Here is a 24,092-nt window from a genome sequence, read left to right on the forward strand (position 1 = left end):
CTCTTCCACGGTTTTAACTTTACATGAACAACACCATTTCTCAAACAACACATTCTTTTCTCGCGCAAACTCAACAAAAGTCTGGTTAGCAGTTTTATTAAGATTCCTAAATTTCTGCCGATATGCTTCAGGGACAAGTTCACACGCCTGCAGCACAGTTTTCTTAAGAGTTTCATAATCTAAACTCTGCTCAATAGACAGGCTTGAACACACTTCTTGGGCTTTTTCCACAAGCTTACATTGGAGTACGAGGGACCAAAACTCTTTCGGCCACTACCTATAACTATAACTAAACTAAAACACAAGCGGTTCATTAAAAGACATGAGGTTTTTTTTTTAAACTTTATTATTGCTCAGTAATAAGACAAAAGTATTTATTACCTGAGTACGAGATTCATAAAAATACACCATAGCCATGCATTAGTTTAGTTTGTTTATTTTTAGCAAATGCATTTTGCAATTTAGAATAAATCTGCATTCATGTGCAAAATGTAGCATTTCCCAATGAGATTGAGAACATGCAGTGCCCTCACAGAAAGGGCCAAACAATTTCAACAACAGTGAGAGGTTCTGAATCGAGGTGTTTTAAATTGTAAGGTAAAAACCTTACAAAATTAAAGCTCCAACCCAAACAATCCCCCACGAGCAAGCACTTGGCAACAGTGGGGAGGAAAAACTCCCTTTCAACAGGAAGAAACCTCCAGCAGAACCAGGCTCAGAGAGGGTCAGCCATCTGCCGCGACCTGTTTGGATGGGGCTGATGCGAGACAGAACCAACACTGTAGGATTTTAAAATTGTTGAAATCTTGTGAATTGTATATATCATAGTCGAAATCATAGCCTGATTTCGACTATGATTTTGTAGGGAAACAATGTTTTCAGAAATTTCCCAAAAGAACAACAGTTCCTAGTGGTGTTTGAAGAGGATTGTTCAGATGAATTGTTGTTATTCTCCTTAACAACAAAAACCTTAATCCTCTTCTCCTTCATCCTGTTCACTTCAGATATCAACATTCTTGCTACATTATCTTCAAAGTTTAACTGCCTGAATTCCATGGCAGTCTGTACCATCATTTTAGACTTATATGTCTTCTTTAGACTCTTATAAACGGCTCTAACAAGTTTGTCTAAAGATTTTGGAAGTTGTGCGGGTAGTTTACCCACAGCCATTTCAATGACGTTTTCTAAAATGGCAAAAATGTTGACCTGCTTTGTTGCTGTGCCTGTCTTTAAGGTGATCATGTTGTTCAGCCTAACAAGAAACTGAATTATAAAGTTTCTTTCTTTAGTTTCTTGTGTCCTTTGCCCTGGACTGGGGATCTGTTCTTCAGACGTTTCAGCAGGACTGGTTTGATTTTCCCAAACAACAGAACCCTTTATCCTTTTCTCCTTTACCTTATTGATCTCTGATATTAAAATTCTTGTGACATTTTCTTCAAATGTTGACTGACGAAATACAATCAAAAATTGTAGCAAGTCCTTGGAGTTGTACATCTTCTGCAGTCCATGGAAAACAGACTTAACCACCCTGTTTATAGATGTTGGCAGTTCTGCAGGTAATTTTCCTGCAGTTTTTTCTGTGACTGTTTTGATGAGTGAAAACATGTCGATGGGTTTTATGACTAATTTAGTTTTTGTTGCAATGGTGTTTGAAAGCTTTACAACAAACTGAACGATAAAGTTTTTTTCATCCATTTCTCGTCTCTTTGCCTGTGTACGGGTCATAAAGGCGGATTTGAAGAGAAGTGTCTGCATCTCCTCTTCAGATATTTCTATGGGCCTGGTTTCCTGTGGACAGTCTCCTTTAAAGGAATCCATTTGAGTTTTTTCTGTGCTGTTCTCTGATCCCGTTACTAGTGTCTGTAATAACTTTTGTTTCTAATGTCTCTGCAAAGCAAACCCTCGGTGTTGAATTGTGCTATACAAATAAACTTGCCTTGCCTCCGCCCCTATTTATGAGCTGGTAGGACCAGATCAAAGCTGAAAATGTATCACGTGACACCGACGTCTGCTCTGGAGTGTGATGTCACTGGAGAGGGTGTAGCGACTGTTTTTAGGTGTTGTCGTTAGCAACAAGGACGGTAAAACCATCGTGTCTGCTTGTTTATTTCCCTTTCACAATAAAGCTCAAGATCCTGTTGAGACTTTTCAACAGTGGCGTGTCTAGAAAATTTTTGTTGGGGGGGCCAGGTAGGGGCACAGATTTGGAGAAGCGTGGCAGATGTAATTGGCAGATAATGTTAAAAACAATTCTACCAACCGTTAACCATAATTCAATAACCCTATAAACCTAATAACCGAATGCGCTTTTAACTCTTATTAGAATGAGATTTTAACCACTACGGTGCAAAGTTTTTAGATACTGCGTTGATAAAGTACAAGAGATACAATCAGTCAGTGTTTATTCAGTATTCAAGGACATCAATATTTGCATAGTATTTTTACTGACATGTAGTGCACATATGTTTTGGGCAAAAACATTTTTAACATACAATTGGCAATGTCAATGCAAAACCAATGCCTGTTAAAAAAAAGAAGATAATCTTCTCACAAACTGGTGTTTGATTTTGAAACAGGAAAAAAGTGGGGAAACAACTGAAAAGACTAACATTTGAATAAAACCTGAAAGCAAGTAAATACTTTATATGCTGCCTCATGGTAAACTTTGGTAATATTGATGTATAAAGAACAGCACTGGCTGATGATGAAATACAGTCAGCTGGCACGGTGACACTGCCAGTATTAACCTGCAGGGCTGGACTGGGACAAAAAATCGGGCATTTTGACTACAGACCGGCCCACCAGGTATTAAAGCCATAAACCCTTTGAATGAAAACAAATGTTGCTGTGACAGTGATGTACAGTCTTTTTGGTATATGTATGATTTCTATACATTTTACGTCAGATAAAAACTTTGTTCGCAAGATTCAGATAATTATTTAATAAAAGCTAAATATTTGAATTGGGAATAAAAAAGAAAAGTATTTCTTTGTGCCCCCCTCTCCCTGTTAATGCCCTACCTGGGCCCCTCGCAACACTTTGCTAGACCCGCTCCTGCACAGTTACCAGCTGTCAGCTACTTAGAAAAGGATCCTGGTGTTATTTGTCTCTCAGAAACAGTTCATAACTTCAACTCATTCATGTCACCTAAAAGGTAAAGCTGTTTCTCCATCACCTGTTCAGCTCCTGGTTTCATCTTCATGTTTCCCTCTCACCAGATAACCAAACAGATATCATGACCACCAGCTTTACGGTTGATACTAGAAATTAATATTAAATAAATTCTAACAACAGCTGATCAAGCTTAAACATGCTGCTGTTGTTTAGCGCGACATCCGCTGGTTTCCTGTTTCTGGCGCAAAGTGGGCGATAAACAAACAAGAGAGATGATCAGCTGATCATTGATCAGTTTCATGATTGAAGTAGCAATAGAAGAGGCAGCTGTAAAGACAGAATAACTCCAGCTTTGTGTCTTTTTCCATCCTAGCTGAAGTACGGGACAAACTGTGTCTCTTCTCAGCTCAATACGAAACGCGTAATATTTTCTCTAAATGAGGGACCATTGCATTTTTTAAGGAGCTGTTGGCAACTCTACTAACTAAACTTATGAATAAAATAAAGTTCACTATCAGTAACATAGCAACCGAACAGCTGTATAAACTCATCATGCTAGCTCACGCAGTACGAGTTATTGTAACTGACTGTAAAAACTCAGCACAACGAAAATAAACTCCACCTAAACTTGGTTTATATCTGACCCAGATAGACTGCAGGTCATAACTTCTTACCTGAAGTTCAGTTCACCTGACACTCGGACCGGCAGCCGCCTCGGGTCTCTCCTCCTGCCTCACCTTCCCTCATCCACCTGTTGCCTCTGTGGAAGCTCCGCCATAGCCACCACCTCTCATTGTTCATGCCATTACAAAAAAAAAAAAAAAAAAGTCATCAGCCCACCATGCAAACGTCCAATGGCTAGTCCAGCTATGTTAACTTGTTAATCTTTCGCAGAAAAAATGTTTTCTGCGGTGCCGTCTTTCGTGCTTGGCTCTCCTACCTTTGCTAACATGATGAGCATAGTGCGGAAGCCGGTGCTGCATTCACTTACCCTCGGATATCTGAGCTTCACTGTGAAACCATAATCGTACATTTGATATTTCATTAAATTTTATTGTTTTAGCTTCGGGGTGGCACCTGGGGTGGCCAGTCTGGTTGGAGGGGTGGCCTGTGCCCCCCCAGGCCACCCCGCTGGACACACCACTGCTTTTCAAAATAAACTGAATGACGTGAAAGAGTGTTTACGGATGAGTATGGGCTCAAATTGTGGTCATAAATATGTTGTACTTGTAAAAAAGATTTGTATGTGTAAAAAAGATTTGTGTGTGGACTTAGCCAAGAAGTACATGTGAAACTCGAACAGGCAATCTTCCGATTACAAGGCGAACTCCCAACTCTTGAACCACGACCGCCCCACAAATAAATAACAAAATATTTATGACCACAATTTGAGCCCATAGATGAGAGCAAAAAAGAGCCGCCAGGTGCTAAAAATAAACCTTAGACTCAAACGTTAGAACAGGCCTTTCCCCGCAGCACGCCGTTGAATAAATACTCACGAAGAAAACGGCAGCCGTTACAACTTATGTATCGTTTCATGCATTGGTTAAAACACTCACTCTATTTATAGAGTTGCTAATTGTTTTTCATTATTGCAGGCCAACCAGCCTATGCAATGGATGGCACAAATCCTGACTGGGTTCCAATGCTACATATGGGGCACTATGAAATCCCTGCTTCAAGCTACACGCTACATAGCATACCACTATGCCAATCAGATTAGTTCTTCCATGTGAGGGTGAAGAGGTGACCCTTTTGGATAAGATAGTGAAGGTTTCTGCGTTTTGGTGAATGAGTGAGTGGTAGTAAAACCAGGGGAAAATGCTCTTGTTAAATACTCTTAAAAGTCTTGTGCTGTGTATGTACTTATAAGTTTTCAAAAGAGACAGGAAATTACAGAACGCTAATAGTGCGTGATATTATTTAAATGTTGTCATGATTTTATGTGAACATTTTGTCATTTGTAAACTATACATTGATTCTACATTGTAACTGATGTGATATTCTACAAAGTGGTTTTAATTAAAAGGCAAAAATAATTTTGTTTCTTTATTCAACTTTTTGAACAGTGTTACTTAGTAAGCACATATACAGTAAATGCAAATTATTTACATGGCAATGCGCTTCAGACACAAATGTAGACCCCCTAAATAAAACATTATGGGTTATTCAGAACAGAACTATGCTTGGAGAAATTCTTGCTTTTCAAGGCACTCAAAGCGCTTTACAATACCACTATTCATTCACTCTCACATTCACACACTGGTGGAGGCAGCTACAGTTGTAGCCACAGCTGCCCTGGGGCAGACTGACAGAAGCGAGGCTGCCCCTCTGGCCAACACCAGTAGGCGGTAGGGTAAAGTGTCTTGCCCAAGGACACAACGACCCGGACAGAGAGCCCACGGATCGAACCGGCGACCTTCCGGTTACAGATGCGATTCCCAACCCCCTGAGCCACAGTCGCGTTATTTATATTTCTTCATACATTTCTTCATACATTCTTATATTGTGCAGTGTTGGGTAAGTTAGTTTAAAATAGTAACTTAGTTACATTACTAGTTACTTCTCTCAAAAGTAACTCAGTTACTTCAAGTTACTCGTTACTTTCAAAGTAACTAGTTACTAGGGAAAGTAACTTTGGTTTTACTCAGAATTTTCTTGTTAATGTGTTGCTTCCATAACTTTGCCAGTCTTCTAGCTTGCTTACTTGCCACAAGTGCACTGTGCCACCTACCAATAGAAAGAAAAAGATAATGTGCATATTTCCACGAGAGAAATCCCACGCCTGGACCGTCATTGACTGCTGCCATGATTCTAGCCTACATCACAGCGTCATGTGCGCCTTTTACATCCAACACAAAATCTGCAGTCGTGGTGCTTTCGATTGTACTCAGAACTCGGAAATTCTGCCTTCTGAATAGGAAGATGTAGGTAACACCAGACTGCAGATGAGCTGCATACAGGGCTGGACTGGGACAAAAAAATCGTCCTGGGCATTTTGACTAGAGACTGGCCCACCATTATAGGAAAAATCATAAAGCCTTTGAATGAAAACAAACGCTGTTGTTATAGTGATGTACACTGTTTTGATGGTATATATGCATCAATCTATCAATCGTTTGTTGTAAGATTCAGATAATTATTTTTTAAAAGCTAGACATTTTAAATGAGAATAAGAAAGAAAAGTATTTCTTTGTGCCCACCTCTCCCTGTTAATGCCCTACCTGGCCCACCTGGCAACACTTTGCTAGACCCGCCCCTGCACAGTTACCAGCTGTCAGCTACCTAAAAAAGGATCCTGGGGTTATTTGTCTCTCAGAAACAGTTCATAACTTCCCTTCAACTCATTCATGTCACCTAAAAGGTTAACCTGTTTCTCCATCACCTGTTCAGCTCTGATGATCCAGTAAGGACATCTCCTGGTTTCATCTTCATGTTTCCCTCTCACCAGATAACCAAACCATATCATGACCAGCAGCTTTTTTGCAGCTGTGGCTCCAGCAAACATCAGCTGATACTAGAAATTAATATTAAATAAATTCTAACAATAGCTGATCAAGCTTAAACGTGCTGCTGTTGTTTAGCGCAACATCCGCTGGTTTCCTCTTTCGGCGCAAAGTGAGCGATAAACTCCATGATAGCCACCACACGAAGTAACGAGTAACGACCCTATCTAAATCCCAGTAACAAGTAATGCGTTCCTAGTTTTGGCATAATAACTAGTTACCGTGCTCGTTACCACAATAATAACGTAGTTACTGTAACGCGTTACTTAATAACGCGTTAGTCCCAACACTGATATTGTGTATTTTGTTGTATAGTTATTTTATTTTCAACTTTAATTTATATATTTTATCTTATTCTTTCCCAGTTTAATTTACCCTTCATTCTAATTTGTGTTGTACAGTTATTTCCTTTTTAACCTTAATTTATATTTTATTCCTTCCTAGTTAAATTTACCCTTTTTAATTTTTCATATTTATTTCCTATCTTATTCATAGCCTTTTCCTTTTTTGTTTTCCTTAGGTCACGAGCAGTTGTCCAAGCATTTCACTACATATCGTACTGTGTATGACTGTGTACGTGACAAATAAAATTTGAATTTGAATTTGATTTGAATTTAGCAGGTGGAATTTTTCTTTTCTGAGGATGGCTTCTTTTACCTGTCACTACAGATGGTCTGTTTGTGTTTTGATTGAGAGCCTTTTTCGGGGCAGCTGAAGAGAAGTCTGTCTTATGGCCAACCTCTGACTGTATCATGGTCATATTGCCCAGCAAAACCCAGTATGCGTATGCAGGTTCATCTGTAACCGTCCTTGTGCCACGGATCAACACTGTTGCTTCTACATTAAACAGAAGAGGGGTGACATGGCTGCAGGCATCCGCGACTCCGGGCACACAGGTGCAGTGGGCGGTTTCAACCTTCCCTGTGATGCTCACAATGACCCATGCCTGCAATGCTGGTTCATTCAGTGCCGTGCACCTGAAACACACACAAAGTTAATTTAAAGACAATACATGTAATTTAAAAAAAATCTTTTTATGTATTTGTTAAGAAATATATTCTAAAACACTTCTTCAGTAAAGACTCAGAGAAGAGAAACACACAGAACTTCTTGCTAGCAAGGGCAGCCTCCAGACTGAGAGACTCGCGCTGAGAAACTGCCCCGGTCTTTTATTTATACTTCAGTGGGTGCTTGTGTGTGTGTGTGTGTGTGTGTGTGTGTGGGGTCAGAGTGTGACCCCATAAAGACTTCCCTAAACCTGCTGGTCTCGAAGTCCAGCAGTTCATCAAACCAAAAGGCACTTAGACTAAAACAGATATAGCTACGTTAATCCTACCGTAAAACAATAAGACAAGGTACGACCTCTCCCATGCTCCTAGGATGTGGGGGTGAACACCCTAGAATGTTACAGACCTCCTAGGATGAGACATTCTTTCAATATGCCACCAACCATATACTTCTACACACAAATAATTACATGCAGCATTCTACCATATGCAAACTTATATCATTAAAAGATTATACTGACTACTAAGTACAATTTTCCTATTAACAGTATCCATCTATAAAATGTTGCATGTTATATTCTAAATCTGCCTGTTTTGTTTTTGTTTTTTTAATCTGCCAGCAAAAAATGAACCTAAATTATGTAATGCAAGGATGTAATCACTTTCAAGAGGGAGAAAGCATAAAGTTCGACTTTAAGTGACAAATATGAATCACTTAATATGATAAGGAGATTCTGCAGGTCATTAATCAATGTATAAAACAAAAAAAGAATGTATTTTAGTGACACAGGACATAAACACGGAAGCAAGATGTATAATTAGGATTATTTATAATAAATATGAATTAATGATTGCAATTTCTTTAACCATAGAGAATGACTAAATGCTTCAGGACAATGTCACATCAATGCACTGAACTCACTATGTTATCCATCTAACAGAGCCTCCACATGTTCTCACTGTAATTTCCCCCTCATTAATGAATTGATGCTTGCACTAATCTGAAAATACGGGGGAAATTAAATGCATTTTACTTGCAGTACTCAAGCTGACTTACCTTTGTTTGAATGACGGCGTATTGACTAAATCCTCCTTCTCTGGTGCTGTTTTGTAGCAGTGTATACACCTGAGACTGTCACCTGTCTGTCTGTCCTGCACTTTCTCTCTGTTTCTTTCTCTCTGATTGTGGAATAAAAGTATGAACATGTATTTATAAGTTACACTTGTGTTTGAATCCTGCAGCTTATCACACATTTGATTTCCATGTGTGACAACAGCAAGTGTCCCGAGTGAGGACAGACTGAGGGACCCACTGCTGCACATCATCTGTGAGGCTTTGCACCCCTGATGATCCACCAGGACAAACTCAGCAGTGTGTGAGGAAGAGGAGGAGGAAGAGCCCGCAGCAGCTGACAGATGAAGAGAATAGACAGACTGTTCCCTGTTTGTGAAGGACTGCTAGAAAGGTTTAAACTAACTGTCTGTCCTGAATCAGTCTTATTAGGCAATGTTCCCATAATTTTATCATTCAAGTGTTTTCAGTGTGGGAGAAAGTACTCAGGGCTCTGAATTGGGATACAGCCTGTTTGCTTTGATTCGTGGCCTGCCATGTACAGATCATTAAAAAAGCTGATGTATAAAATCACATATAAAAGCAAGTGGAAACCTACAACAGCGCAAGTTATTAGTAAGTTACTACATCTTTCTTCAAAAATAGATAAACAGACCAAATTTATTCTCCACATGAGATGGTATTATAGTCCGTGTGCAGATGGGTGACTGCACTCCAGAGGAGATCCTACCTTTTATACAAACTGCTGTTTACATTCTTTATTGTGCTGGTCTCTAAAATCTATATAAAACACAAACCTGACTTCAGTCTTTCTTTCCCTGCTTTGTCTCAGTCTGGCGTGAACAAGCAGATGCAATCAAGTTTTAATTCACTGCACAGTCTCAGTGTTTCTGGCCACCATCCATTAAGCTGTGCTTGCATGAAGCTCACCATGTTTATTAACCGAGGCGATTGATTGAGAGATCATTTATTTCAAGCATATACGTACATACATACAAAATAGAGCATATATACGAAAAGGAAAATACTGTCCTGTAGTACAACCAGTGTTCAAAAAGCAGTGGGAAGAAGTAACACACGTGTTACCACCGCCTTCACATATTCATAGCTCAGTCATGTAATTGTGCAGCTGCTTCCAAATGTTGTATAACCATGAGAATTTATTACATTGGACTGCATGAAAACCATACCTTTATACATTGATTTAAATTTCTGACTATATTTGTCTTGTCAATTAATTTTAAATTTAAATGTAAAAATTCTTTTCAATAAAGACACTAATGTGTTTGTCTTATAGAGGTTTAAGTTGCAGAGAAATGCCGTTACTGTTTGTTCAACTATTGCAGGACAACCACTGTTTAAGTGAAAAGATAAATGTTATGACATTAAATTTTAATGCACATGTGGTAAAACATATTTTTGTTGTAAATCTACACCAACTACCGAGTGAAAGGGTTTTCTGTACTCATTCATGTGCTTTCTATTATTTTATGCATCGCCTTTCTATGGCCACATAAGCCTCTAATTATGGAGGTTTTTAATCCAAGTTTTTACCCATTATAATTATTTAATTACCCTTTTCAGTAAATGAATCATTTAAAGTCCAGTTTGTTTCTCAGTTTCGTGTATCTGGTTTAGTCACACATGTGGAAATGTTCTTGCGTCTCTCATTATTTTTGTAATAATCAGGAAGTGCAGATTGCTGTCACCATTTCCTCTGTCTGATGTGAATCTGCAGTTTATCACCGGAAGGTTTCTCTCGCTGTTTGAGCTGTTTTTTTCTTTTTAGTAAAATAAAAATCAGTATGTACAGGATTTCAGTACAACTTGAATGAACAGAGCAACAGCCAAAAAAAAAGAGAAAAAAATTTGGAGATTCTGAAAAAAAGACTAAATTAGAGCAATATGGTGAACTTCAAAAGTACAATCATATTTGTTATATATATACATACCTTAAGAAGCATCATATCATTTTTAATATTAACTGGATCGTAGCCTTTCATGGGAAATGCATTTCTCCCAGGCACATTAACATGCTGTACACCATTCTGATCATGATAATTATGAAGTCCCAGAAAAACTTTGTAGGACCTAAAAAAAAAAAAAAAAAAAAGTGTATTATTTGTTTGATAAAAATAATGAGTTTTTGGTCTTGTGTTCACAAGATAAAATATTTTTGGGTCATTTTATCTAATAACCATGAAGCTGCATAAAAACAGATTTCCTCCTCTCAATATGTGACTTGACTTTAATCTTGAGATTACAGATTCCACAGGAGGCCCCTAAACACTAAACAGGTAAAAAAAAACAAAAAACATAACAGTGTGTTAGACTCACTCGGCTTGGCAGTGTGCAGCAGTCATCACAAAATCCTCATTGAGAAGGAAGCCAGCACAGTGGGCTCTTTGACCACCTGCGCTGTTCATCTGCAAAAGCACCATGTAAGGTCTGCTGTGAGGCACAGCCTCGTGACCTCCAATGATCGCATGGCCTGAGACAAAAGTGAAATAAAGTATATACATACAAAATCAAATGTGTGCGTAAAATATGTAAAGATCTTTACCTTGTTGATGAAAGCTCAGTACCAGTGTCAGTAATGTCAGTTTATAGTAAATAATCATGGTGCGATCACAGTCGAGAGTTCAGCTGAGATACTGAAGAGAAATAATAATCTCTGATCATTTTCACCCTGAAATGTTTCCTATATATTTGTGCTATTTGCATACGCATGCTCAGTGATGTGGCTTTGAACCACATTCTTAAGGAAGGTAAATATCGCCTTACTATTTTACATGAAAAATGTCTAAAAATATGATCCTGTGAACTCATTAACGTCACTCCTAAGTCCATTGAGTTTGCACCAAATTGTTTTTATGGTAAATTAAATTTCATTTTAAACAATAAAATGTTAAAATGAATTTAAATTCAGTTTAAATTCCAGGATTCAATAAAGCATCACCATCTGACAAATTCAAGCCTTAATTTATTTTGATAATATTTTGACTCTTGCGGGATTCCAACTAATGTGTGCTGTCATGAGCACCTTTCTCTATAGCGACCAGAAAAACAGTTTACATGTAAAAACAAAGAGAGTAAATCACACCTCATAAACAAGTACAAAGAAATTCAGGAAGATCTTGATGCACGTGACGGGACCGAACTGAACTGGAAACAGACAAACAGAATCAAAAATGACAAAGACGATGAACTGGAGGAAACTCAGGACTTAAATACTCAGGATGATGATGATGATTATAAACAAAGGTCAGGAGAAAAAAGGAGAGCCTGTATTAAGCTTCAAGCCCACAAAAGGCCAGAACATCTAATAATAACAATTAATGGAAATAATGTGTCCCTCTCAGTGACTGTGAGGACTGCTGCTGGCTGAATGACTGTGATTGTTTACACCTGTGTTTGCCGAGTGTCTCGGACAATTTGCGGTTTGATTGTTATTTATACTCATTTTAGGGTTTTTATTACTGTATTCTTCTTTTTTTATTTTTTTTTTATTTTTTTTACTGATTATTACACTACAGAATACAATAATCAATCAAGAATATTTTGTTTCAGCCTGTGTGTTTCTGTAGATACTTTGAGAAATCACAATGAAATCTTCTTGAATTTTAAATCTTCAATAAGGCAGAGACAGCAATAAGACTGAGAATTGCAAATACAGGAGAGAGAGAGTCGACATTACCGCTGACGGCCAACAGAGAAGAGAGCGTGCAGTAATGCAGAGAGTAGGCAAAGGACAGGAGAAAGAAGGGAAAACCTGTGTCAAGGATCAATGTCGTTTGCAGAGGTCAGAAAAGAGAAAAGCGAGAACCTCTATGCCTTTACTTTTTCACTTTTACTTAAATAAAGTATAATAAGTACTTCTACTTTTACTGTAGTATTTTTTAACACTAGTATCTGTACTTTTTCTTAAGTACAGAATGTCTGTACATGTTAACTCGCCCAGTGTCTGTCTTCAACATTCCTGTGGTGTAGAGAGATAACTTAGATAACTTATGGTGCTCAGCTCAGCCAACGTATTGACAGTTAACCACGTCACACAGTGAACAAGCCTTTTAATCATTTTGTTGTTATTATATTGAAATCTTTACTAAAAGCAACAAACTCGGCTGATTTCAGAATGCTTATGTCAATGTAGAAAAAACAATGAGACTTAGCATTTTTAGCAGATACAGTTTTGACTTGCTATACTGCCACGAAGAGAGCATGGGAACCTTTTGATTAGAGTGCACCCAGCTGCTGCTGACTACGATAAACCCTCGACCTCTGATATAATTTCTCTTTGTGGTTCCTTATCTTCTCTTGCATGTCACTACAGGGAGTGCAGAATTATTAGGCAAGTTGTATTTTTGAGGAATAACTTTATTATTGAACAACAACCATGTTGTCAATGAATCCAAAAAACTCATTAATATCAAAGCTGAATGTTTTTGGAAGTAGTTTTTAGTTTGTTTTTAGCTTTAGCTATTTTAGGGGGATATCTGTGTGTGCAGGTGACTATTACTGTGCATAATTATTAGGCAACTTAACAAAAAACAAATATATACCCATTTCAATTATTTATTTTTACCAGTGAAACCAATATAACATCTCCACATTCACAAATATACATTTCTGACATTCAAAAACAAAACAAAAACAAATCAGCGACCAATATAGCCACCTTTCTTTGCAAGGACACTCAAAAGCCTGCCATCCATGGATTCTGTCAGTGTTTTGATCTGTTCACCATCAACATTGTGTGCAGCAGCAACCACAGCCTCCCAGACACTGTTCAGAGAGGTGTACTGTTTTCCCTCCTTGTAAATCTCACATTTGATGATGGACCACAGGTTCTCAATGGGGTTCAGATCAGGTGAACAAGGAGGCCATGTCATTAGTTTTTCTTCTTTTATACCCTTTCTTGCCAGCCACGCTGTGGAGTACTTGGACGCGTGTGATGGAGCATTGTCCTGCATGAAAATCATGTTTTTCTTGAAGGATGCAGACTTCTTCCTGTACCACTGCTTGAAGAAGGTGTCTTCCAGAAACTGGCAGTAGGACTGGGAGTTGAGCTTGACTCCATCCTCAACCCGAAAAGGCCCCACAAGCTCATCTTTGATGATACCAGCCCAAACCAGTACTCCACCTCCACCTTGCTGGCGTCTGAGTCGGACTGGAGCTCTCTGCCCTTTACCAATCCAGCCACGGGCCCATCCATCTGGCCCATCAAGACTCACTCTCATTTCATCAGTCCATAAAACCTTAGAAAAATCAGTCTTGAGATATTTCTTGGCCCAGTCTTGACGTTTCAGCTTGTGTGTCTTGTTCAGTGGTGGTCGTCTTTCAGCCTTTCTTACCTTGTCCATGTCTCTGAGTATTGCACACCTTGTGCTTTTGGGCACTCCAGTGATGTTGCAGCTCTGAAATATGGCCAAACTGGTGGCAAGTGGCATCTTGGCAGCTGCACGCTTGACTTTTCTCAGTTCATGGGCAGTTATTTGGCGCCTTGGTTTTTCCACATGCTTCTTGCGACCCTGTTGACTATTTTGAATGAAACGCTTGATTGTTCGATGATCACGCTTCAGAAGCTTTGCAATTTTGAGACTGCTGCATCCCTCTGCAAGATATCTCACTATTTTTGACTTTTCTGAGCCTGTCAAGTCCTTCTTTTGACCCATTTTGCCAAAGGAAAGGACGTTGCCTAATAATTATGCACACCTGATATAGGGTGTTGATGTCATTAGACCACACCCCTTCTCATTACAGAGATGCACATCCCCTAATATGCTTAATTGGTAGTAGGCTTTCGAGCCTATACAGCTTGGAGTAAGACAACATGCATGAAGAGGATGATGTGGACAAAATACTCATTTGCCTAATAATTCTGCACTCCCTGTAGTGTACTCGAGCCAGCTTCAGTGAAGCACCTCTGCAAACATCCCTGCACTGAAGAGCATAACACCAGGAAGCCTTTGTTACACTGATCCACTGTTTATCACAGCGGTTTTACAGAAAACCATGTCTTCTGTAGATATTTGTAAAAATATTACATTCCCACTAAACACTGGACGTCGGGTAGACGTGCAGATCATGTCTGTCTTGAGTCTGTTGGTCTTAAAACTTGAAATTCGGACTGGGTAATATTTTTGGACGTCATGTGGACATCTATGACAGGTGCAGGAAATGTACATAATTAATACGTTTGTTTATTTACAAATATTAAGCTTGTTGTTATCAATATGATATATATGAATACAGATATTTATAAACAAACCTGATTTATTATGTGTTAGCCTGCTGAGCACTCTGCACACCTCCACACATAACTGTTTCTGTCCTCCACCCTCTGGAAACACAGGACTACAGAGCCTCTAGAAGCAGTATAAAATCAACATCTATAATGAGTTGGAGTTTGACTCTGAAAAGACGTGAACAATGACCATATTTGGACTATAAATAGCCCGTGCATGGAGGCCCTAATGATGTCAACACTAGAAGTTTAATAGGCGATGAAATAAAGATGTCATATTGACGTCTATGTCGGCTCATGGTTGGATGTCCAGAATTGGTTAGGGCCTTTGTCTGAGCACAAAAAGAAGTGCTCATTAGTCCATCTGGAGTCATAATTGTCAGCCTGTACAGAATTTCCATAACCTGTATGGACTTTTTCATCGATTTGTATTACTTTTGGATTATTATAAATTTTTGGGGGCTCTGTGTGTGTGTGTGTGTGTGTGTGTGTGTGTGTGTGTGTGTGTGTGTGTGTGTGTGTGTGTGTGTGTGTGTGTGTGAATCTGAGTCGCAACAGAGATGATCAGAAATGACAGAGTCAGATTGTGCAAAGTACGTGACTGAAGCAAGGAATTTATTTATATCGCACTTTCAGAGCAACTCCCAGCTGAAGACAAAGTGCTGTACACTTGACCTGCCAAATATGATACATTGAATAAGTAAAAAAAATTAATACAAAAATAGAAATACTTCAGTATTACTGTAGTAATACAAGCAGTACAAATGTAAGAATGCAAAGTTATCCGTGGCTTATTGCTGAGTCTTTTTTTTAATGGTGTGCTATAAAAAAGTGAACATTTTCCATTATTCTTTAGACTCTGTTCAATTTAAATTGAAAAAGTAAATACAAACAGTCACAAAGAAGTCATTATACAAATGATTCTAATTAATGCTGAACAGAGAAATGTATAAACAGGTACGAAAGGTTTATTTTTAGACAATATGAGATAAAACAACATTAGAGGATCTTATTTTCTCATTAGATTGAAGAATCTCTTTAAAACATATGAAGACGGAACAATAATGACATAAAATATTAAATTCACTGAACAAAATTCAGATTTCAGACGTCTGCAGATATGAAATCAGTTGTAAAGCCCCAGAACTATCCAAAAAAGTAATGCAGCAAGAGATTATTAATTTAATTGTTAGTAAACCTGAGAATCAATGCTTTATTTTAGATTATAGATTTTTTCTTAATTTTGCATTAAGACGTGGTACTTCTTAGATTGTTCTCATTTCTGCAACTTCCACATTAACTGACTAATCAGCAGGTCTAATACAAACATGATGCTGTGTTTCAGTGGATTCAGGAATTTTAGTGAATCTAATGATGTCTGGGCCACCTGAGTGTGGAGTAACTGCACTGGATATCACACCGTATGCCTTTCCATCTTCACAGACCAATGGACCACCAGCATCTCCCTGGAAGTAAATATTCAGCATGTGAAGCAGTGATGCTTCAAAAGTGAGTTAACTGAACGAAGTCAGTTCACTTTATTTTATAAAGATGTACATACCACACTTGGACCAGTGTCTCCCTGAGAGCAGTAGAAGTTTTCCATGGTGCACTCCTTATTGTCAATCAGTGTTATGCTAGTTTCCATGAGTGTGGGAGACAAATATTTATTATTCCTGTCTGTTCGTCCCCAGCCAGAGAGTATACATGATTTTGGCAAAGTACCATCATCATGACTCGCCAGAGGAATAGGCTTCACATTCTCACTGAACTTTGCCTTGGAGCTCAACTGGAGGAAAAACAAACAAATAAAATAAAATTAAAAATGTAAACTGAACTTTTTTTTTCAAACTCGAATTCAAGGGAGCATTTAAAAATAATAATGTGGGACTCAATATTTTCATTATATTGTACTTTCTGTGCAGGGATACTCTTACCTTCAGAAGCATTACATCATTTTTTAAAGAGGTTTGGTTGAAGTTTTTATGTGGAAATGGTTGTTCCGCAGATATGCGCTGTATTTCGCTATTACTATTCACATTGTGAACTCCTAGTAAGGCAGTGTAAGACCTGAAATGACACAAAATTATGTGAAATAATCATCTAAGAATACAATGATTAGTGTTTCTGTGAGAATGTAGAACTCCTGCACCTACAGAGACTATTTATTCATGTATTTAAACTTTCAGTGCATCAGTCTAAAAAAACATCATAGAAAAATATGAAGTTACTTAAACTCACTCGGCTTGGCAGTGTGCAGCAGTCATCACAAAATCCTCATTGAGAAGGAAGCCAGCACAGTGGGCTCTTTGACCACCTGCGCTGTTCATCTGCAAAAGCACCATGTAAGGTCTGCTGTGAGGCACAGCCTCGTGACCTCCAATGATCGCATGGCCTGAGACAAAAGTGAAATAAAGTATATACATACAAAATCAAATGTGTGCGTAAAATATGTAAAGATCTTTACCTTGTTGATGAAAGCTCAGCACCAGTGTCAGTAATGTCAGTTTATAGTAAATAATCATGGTGCGATCACAGTCGAGAGTTCAGCTGAGATACTGAAGAGAAATAATAATCTCTGATCATTTTCACCCTGAAATGTTTCCTATATATTTGTGCTATTTGCATACGCATGCTCAGTGATGTGGCTTTGAACCACATTCTTAAGGAAGGTAAATATCACCTTACTATTTTACATGAAAAATGTCTAAAAATATGATCCTGTGAACTCATTAACGTCACTCCTAAGTCCATTGAGTTTGCACCAAATTGTTTTTATGGTAAATTAAATTTCATTTTAAACAATAAAATGTTAAAATGAATTTAAATTCAGTTTAAATTCCAGGATTCAATAAAGCATCACCATCTGACAAATTAAAGCTTTAATTAATTTTGATAATATTTTGACTCTTGCGGGATTCCAACTAATGTGTGCTGTCATGAGCACCTTTCTCTATAGCGACCAGAAAAACAGTTTACATGTAAAAACAAACTGAGAGTAAATCACACCTCATAAACAAGTACAAAGAAATTCAGGAAGATCTTGATGCACGTGACGGGACCGAACTGAACTGGAAACAGACAAACAGAATCAAAAATGACAAAGACGATGAACTGGAGGAAACTCAGGACTTAAATACTCAGGATGATGATGATGATTATAAACAAAGGTCAGGAGAAAAAAGGAGAGCCTGTATTAAGCTTCAAGCCCACAAAAGGCCAGAACATCTAATAATAACAATTAATGGAAATAATGTGTCCCTCTCAGTGACTGTGAGGACTGCTGCTGGCTGAATGACTGTGATTGTTTACACCTGTGTTTGCCGAGTGTCTCGGACAATTTGCGGTTTGATTGTTATTTATACTCATTTTAGGGTTTTTATTACTGTATTCTTCTTTTTTTATTTTTTTTTTATTTTTTTTACTGATTATTACACTACAGAATACAATAATCAATCAAGAATATTTTGTTTCAGCCTGTGTGTTTCTGTAGATACTTTGAGAAATCACAATGAAATCTTCTTGAATTTTAAATCTTCAATAAGGCAGAGACAGCAATAAGACTGAGAATTGCAAATACAGGAGAGAGAGAGAGAGTCTGCATTACCACTGACGGCCAACAGAGAAGAGAGCGTGCAGTAATGCAGAGAGTAGGCAAAGGACAGGAGAAAGAAGGGAAAACCTGTGTCAAGGATCAATGTCGTTTGCAGAGGTCAGAAAAGAGAAAAGCGAGAACCTCTATGCTGGAGCTTGGAAAGAAAAGCATCTGGACTTCTTTAAGTTGCTTGAAGACATTTCACCCCTCGTCCTCTCATTGAGAAGCTTCCTCAGTTCTTCAGTTCTAGCTGAAGAACTGAGGAAGCTTCTCGGATGAGAGGACGAGGGGTGAAATGTCTTCAAGCAACTTAAAGAAGTCCAGATGCTTTTCTTTCCAAGCTCCTTAGACTACAATGAGCTGGATGACTGAGAACCTTCACAGACTCTGTACTTTTTCCCTTTTACGTGAACAAAGTACTTCTACTTTTACTGTAGTATTTTTTAACACTAGTATCTGTACTTTTTCTTAAGTACAGAATGTCTGTACATGTTAACTCGCCCAGTGTCTGTCTTCAACATTCCTGTGGTGTAGAGAGATAACTTAGATAACTTATGGTGCTCAGCTCAGCCAACGTATTGACAGTTAACCACGTCACACAGTGAACAAGCCTTTTAATCATTTTGTTGTTATTATATTGAAATCTTTACTAAAAGCAACAAACTCAGCTGATTTCAGAATGCTTATGTCAATGTAGAAAAAACAATGAGACTTAGCATTTTTAGCAGATACAGTTTTGACTTGCTATACTGCCACGAAGAGAGCATGGGAACCTTTTGATTAGAGTGCACCCAGCTGCTGCTGACTACGATAAACCCTCGACCTCTGATATAATTTCTCTTTGTGGTTCCTTATCTTCTCTTGCATGTCACTAGTGTATTCGAGCCAGCTTCAGTGAAGCACCTCTGCAAACATCCCTGCACTGAAGAGCATAACACCAGGAAGCCTTTGTTACACTGATCCACTGTTTATCACAGCAGTTTTACAGAAAACCAGGTTTTCTGTAGATATTTGTAAAAATATTACATTCCCACTAAACACTGGACGTCGGGTAGACGTGCAGATCATGTCTGTCTTGAGTCTGTTGGTCTCAAAACTTGAACTTTGGACTGAGTAATATTTTTGGACGTCATGTGGACATCTATGACAGGTGCAGGAAATGTACATGATTAATACATTTGTTTATTTACAAACATTGATTGATTCGTTGGTAATTTATTTCAACATGTGAACAATATAAAAGTACATTTAGAAAAGAAAAGAAGAGAGAAAAAAATACTATACAAATTACATACAAAAAAACCCAAAAAAAACAACAACCCGTTCTGATTAATTTACATGTTGAAAGGGAGTGGGAAGAAGTAAACACTTATTTAATCCCACCCCTTTGCCATAAATTATCAGTTAATATTTAGTCAGCTTCCTTACTGATATAATTTGTAATAAAAATAGTGAACAGATTTCTGATATATTATATACTATAATATCACATCATGAGTTTTATGTTTGTTTGTTTGTTTTTAAATAGAGACATTCACTTAATTTAAATATTTTCCTTTAACATTAACATTGTTGTTATAAATATGATATATATGAATACAGATATTTATAAACAAACCTGATTTATTATGTGTTAGCCTGCTGAGCACTCTGCACACCTTCACACATATCTGTTTCTGTCCTCCACCCTCTGGAAACACGGGACTACAGAGCCTCTAGAAGCAGTATAAAATCAACATCTATAATGAGTTGGAGTTTGACACTGAAAAGACGTGAACAATGACCATATTTGGACTATAAATAGCCCGTGCACGGAGGCCCTAATGATGTCAACACTAGAAGTTTAATAGGCGATGAAATAAAGATGACGTCTATGTCGGCTCATGGTTGGATGACCAAATTGTGGACCTAGTTTGGATGTCCAGAATTGGTTAGGGCCTTTGCACAAAAAGAAGTGCTCATTAGTCCATCTGGAGTCATATATGTCAGCCTGTACAGAATTTCCATAACCTGTATGGACTTTTTCATCTATTTTTATTACTTTTGGATTATTATAAATTTTTGGGGGCTCTATGTGTGTGTGTGTGTGTGTGTGTGTGAATCTGAGTCGCAACAGAGATGATCAGAAATGACAGAGTCAGATTGTGCAAAGTACGTGACTGAAGCAAGGAATTTATTTATATCGCACTTTCAGAACAACTCCCAGCTGAAGACAAAGTGCTGTACACTTGACCTGCCAAAAATGATACATTGAATAAGTAAAAAAAATTAAGATAAAGGTTTCTTTTTAGACAATATGAGATAAAACAACGTTAGAGGATCTTATTTTCTCATTAGATTGAAGAATCTCTTTAATACATATGAAGACGGAACAATAATGACATATAATATTAAATCTACTGAACAAAATTCAGATTTCAGACGTCTGCAGATATGAAATCAGTTGTAAAGGTAACATTTAAAAAACAAAGCCCCAGAACTATCCAAAAACTGTAGAAAGTAATGCAGCAAGAGATTATTAATTTAATTGTTAGTAAACCTGAGAATCAATGTTTTATTTTAGATTATAGATTTTTTCTTAATTTTGCATTAAGACGTGGTACTTCTTAGATTGTTCTCATTTCTGCAACTTCCACATTAACTGACTAATCAGCAGGTCTAATACAAACATGATGCTGTGTTTCAGTGGATTCAGGAACTTTAGTGAATCTAATGATGTCTGGGCCACCTGAGTGTGGAGTAACTGCACTGGATATCACACCGTATGCCTTTCCATCTTCACAGACCAATGGACCACCAGCATCTCCCTGGAAGTAAATATTCAGCATGTGAAGCAGTGATGCTTCAAAAGTGAGTTAACTGAACGAAGTCAGTTCACTTTATTTTATAAAGATGTACATACCACACTTGGAGCAGTGTCTCCCTGAGAGCAGTAGAAGTTTTCCATGGCGCACTTCTTATTGTCAATCAGTGTTATGCTAGTTTCCATGAGTGTGGGAGACAAATATTTATTATTCCTGTCTGTTCGTCCCCAGCCAGAGAGTATACATGATTTTGGCAAAGTACCATCATCATGACTCGCCAGAGGAATAGGCTTCACATTCTCACTGAACTTTGCCTTGGAGCTCAACTGGAGGAAAAAACAAACAAATAAAATAAAATTAAAAATGTAAACTGAACTTTTTTTTTCAAACTCGAATTCAAGGGAGCATTTAAAAATAATAATGTGGGACTCAATATTTTCATTATATTGTACTTTCTGTGCAGGGATACTCTTACCTTCAGAAGCATTACATCATTTTTTAAAGAGGTTTGGTTGAAGTTTTTATGTGGAAATGGTTGTTCCACAGATATGCGATGTATTTCGCTATTACTATTCACATTGTGAACTCCTAGTAAGGCAGTGTAAGACCTGAAATGACACAAAATTATGTGAAATAATCATCTAAGAATACAATGATTAGTGTTTCTGTGAGAATGTAGAACTCGTGCACCTACAGAGACTATTTATTCATGTATTTAAACTTTCAGTGCATCAGTCTAAAAAAACATCATAGAAAAATATGAAGTTACTTAAACTCACTCGGCTTGGCAGTGTGCAGCAGTCATCACAAAATCCTCATTGAGAAGGAAGCCAGCACAGTGGACTCCTTGACCATCTAACATGTGCCTCTGCAAAAGCACCATGTAAGGTCTGCTGTGAGGCACAGCCTCGTGACCTCCAATGATCGCATGGCCTGAGACAAAAGTGAAATAAAGTATATACATACAAAATCAAATGTGTGCGTAAAATATGTAAAGATCTTTACCTTGTTGATGAAAGCTCAGTACCAGTGTCAGTAATGTCAGTTTATAGTAAATAATCATGGTGCGATCACAGTCGAGAGTTCAGCTGAGATACTGAAGAGAAATAATAATCTCTGATCATTTTCACCCTGAAATGTTTCCTATATATTTGTGCTATTTGCATACGCATGCTCAGTGATGTGGCTTTGAACCACATTCTTAAGGAAGGTAAATATCGCCTTACTATTTTACATGAAAAATGTCTAAAAATATGATCCTGTGAACTCATTAACGTCACTCCTAAGTCCATTGAGTTTGCACCAAATTGTTTTTATGGTTAATTAAATTTCATTTTAAACAATAAAATGTTAAAATGAATTTAAATTCAGTTTAAATTCCAGGATTCAATAAAGCATCACCATCTGACAAATTAAAGCTTTAATTAATTTTGATAATATTTTGACTCTTGCGGGATTCCAACTAATGTGTGCTGTCATGAGCACCTTTCTCTATAGCGACCAGAAAAACAGTTTACATGTAAAAACAAAGAGAGTAAATCACACCTCATAAACAAGTACAAAGAAATTCAGGAAGATCTTGATGCACGTGACGGGACCGAACTGAACTGGAAACAGACAAACAGAATCAAAAATGACAAAGACGATGAACTGGAGGAAACTCAGGACTTAAATACTCAGGATGATGATGATGATTATAAACAAAGGTCAGGAGAAAAAAGGAGAGCCTGTATTAAGCTTCAAGCCCACAAAAGGCCAGAACATCTAATAATAACAATTAATGGAAATAATGTGTCCCTCTCAGTGACTGTGAGGACTGCTGCTGGCTGAATGACTGTGATTGTTTACACCTGTGTTTGCCGAGTGTCTCGGACAATTTGCGGTTTGATTGTTATTTATACTCATTTTAGGGTTTTTATTACTGTATTCTTCTTTTTTTATTTTATTTTTTTATTTTTTTTACTGATTATTACACTACAGAATACAATAATCAATCAAGAATATTTTGTTTCAGCCTGTGTGTTTCTGTAGATACTTTGAGAAATCACAATGAAATCTTCTTGAATTTTAAATCTTCAATAAGGCAGAGACAGCAATAAGACTGAGAACTGCAAATACAGGAGAGAGAGAGTCGACATTACCGCTGACGGCCAACAGAGAAGAGAGCGTGCAGTAATGCAGAGAGTAGGCAAAGGACAGGAGAAAGAAGGGAAAACCTGTGTCAAGGATCAATGTCGTTTGCAGAGGTCAGAAAAGAGAAAAGCGAGAACCTCTATGCTGGAGCTTGGAAAGAAAAGCGTCTGGACTTCTTTAAGTTGCTTGAAGACATTTCACCTCTCATTGAGAAGCTTCCTCAGTTCTTCAGTTCTAGCTGAAGAACTGAGGAAGCTTCTCGGATGAGAGGACGAGGGGTGAAATGTCTTCAAGCAACTTAAAGAAGTCCAGATGCTTTTCTTTCCAAGCTCCTTAGACTACAATGAGCTGGATGACTGAGAACCTTCACAGACTCTGTACTTTTTCCCTTTTACGTGAACAAAGTACTTCTACTTTTACTGTAGTATTTTTTAACACTAGTATCTGTACTTTTTCTTAAGTACAGAATGTCTGTACATGTTAACTCGCCCAGTGTCTGCAGTAAACAGCAATGTCTTCAACATTCCTGTGGTGTAGAGAGATAACTTAGATAACTTATGGTGCTCAGCTCAGCCAACGTATTGACAGTTAACCACGTCACACAGTGAACAAGC

At 37.8% G+C, this 24,092-nt stretch overlaps 2 protein-coding genes and 1 long non-coding RNA gene across 3 annotated transcripts; all 3 read right to left on the reverse strand.

The window, feature by feature from the left end:
- Positions 1-10,625: 10,625 nt before the first annotated feature.
- LOC146680345 (uncharacterized) lies at positions 10,626-11,397 on the reverse strand. The gene is made up of 3 exons (XR_014918275.1): positions 11,263-11,397; positions 11,037-11,190; positions 10,626-10,790 (listed from the first exon to the last, which is right to left on the reverse strand). It is a non-coding gene; the product is annotated as an uncharacterized LOC146680345 (long non-coding RNA).
- Positions 11,398-15,544: 4,147 nt separating this feature from the next.
- Positions 15,545-17,517, reverse strand: LOC146680346 (granzyme G-like). The gene is made up of 5 exons (XM_085448228.1): positions 17,414-17,517; positions 17,188-17,341; positions 16,884-17,016; positions 16,508-16,735; positions 15,545-16,412 (listed from the first exon to the last, which is right to left on the reverse strand). Exons 1-5 carry the CDS (start codon positions 17,469-17,471, stop codon positions 16,251-16,253), a joined length of 735 nt encoding a protein of 244 aa, XP_085304354.1. The 5' UTR covers positions 17,472-17,517; the 3' UTR covers positions 15,545-16,250.
- Positions 17,518-21,075: 3,558 nt separating this feature from the next.
- LOC146680347 (granzyme G-like) lies at positions 21,076-22,481 on the reverse strand. Its single transcript, XM_085448566.1, has 5 exons — positions 22,351-22,481; positions 22,125-22,278; positions 21,821-21,953; positions 21,444-21,671; positions 21,076-21,348 (listed from the first exon to the last, which is right to left on the reverse strand). Exons 1-5 carry the CDS (start codon positions 22,406-22,408, stop codon positions 21,187-21,189), a joined length of 735 nt encoding a protein of 244 aa, XP_085304692.1. The 5' UTR covers positions 22,409-22,481; the 3' UTR covers positions 21,076-21,186.
- Between the last annotated feature and the right edge of the window lie 1,611 nt (positions 22,482-24,092).

Source organism: Copadichromis virginalis, linkage group LG23, assembly GCF_057382275.1.
Source record: "Copadichromis virginalis isolate Kocher_CV1m ecotype Utaka linkage group LG23, C_Virginalis_male_GT1.1, whole genome shotgun sequence".
Taxonomy (NCBI): domain Eukaryota; kingdom Metazoa; phylum Chordata; class Actinopteri; order Cichliformes; family Cichlidae; genus Copadichromis; species Copadichromis virginalis.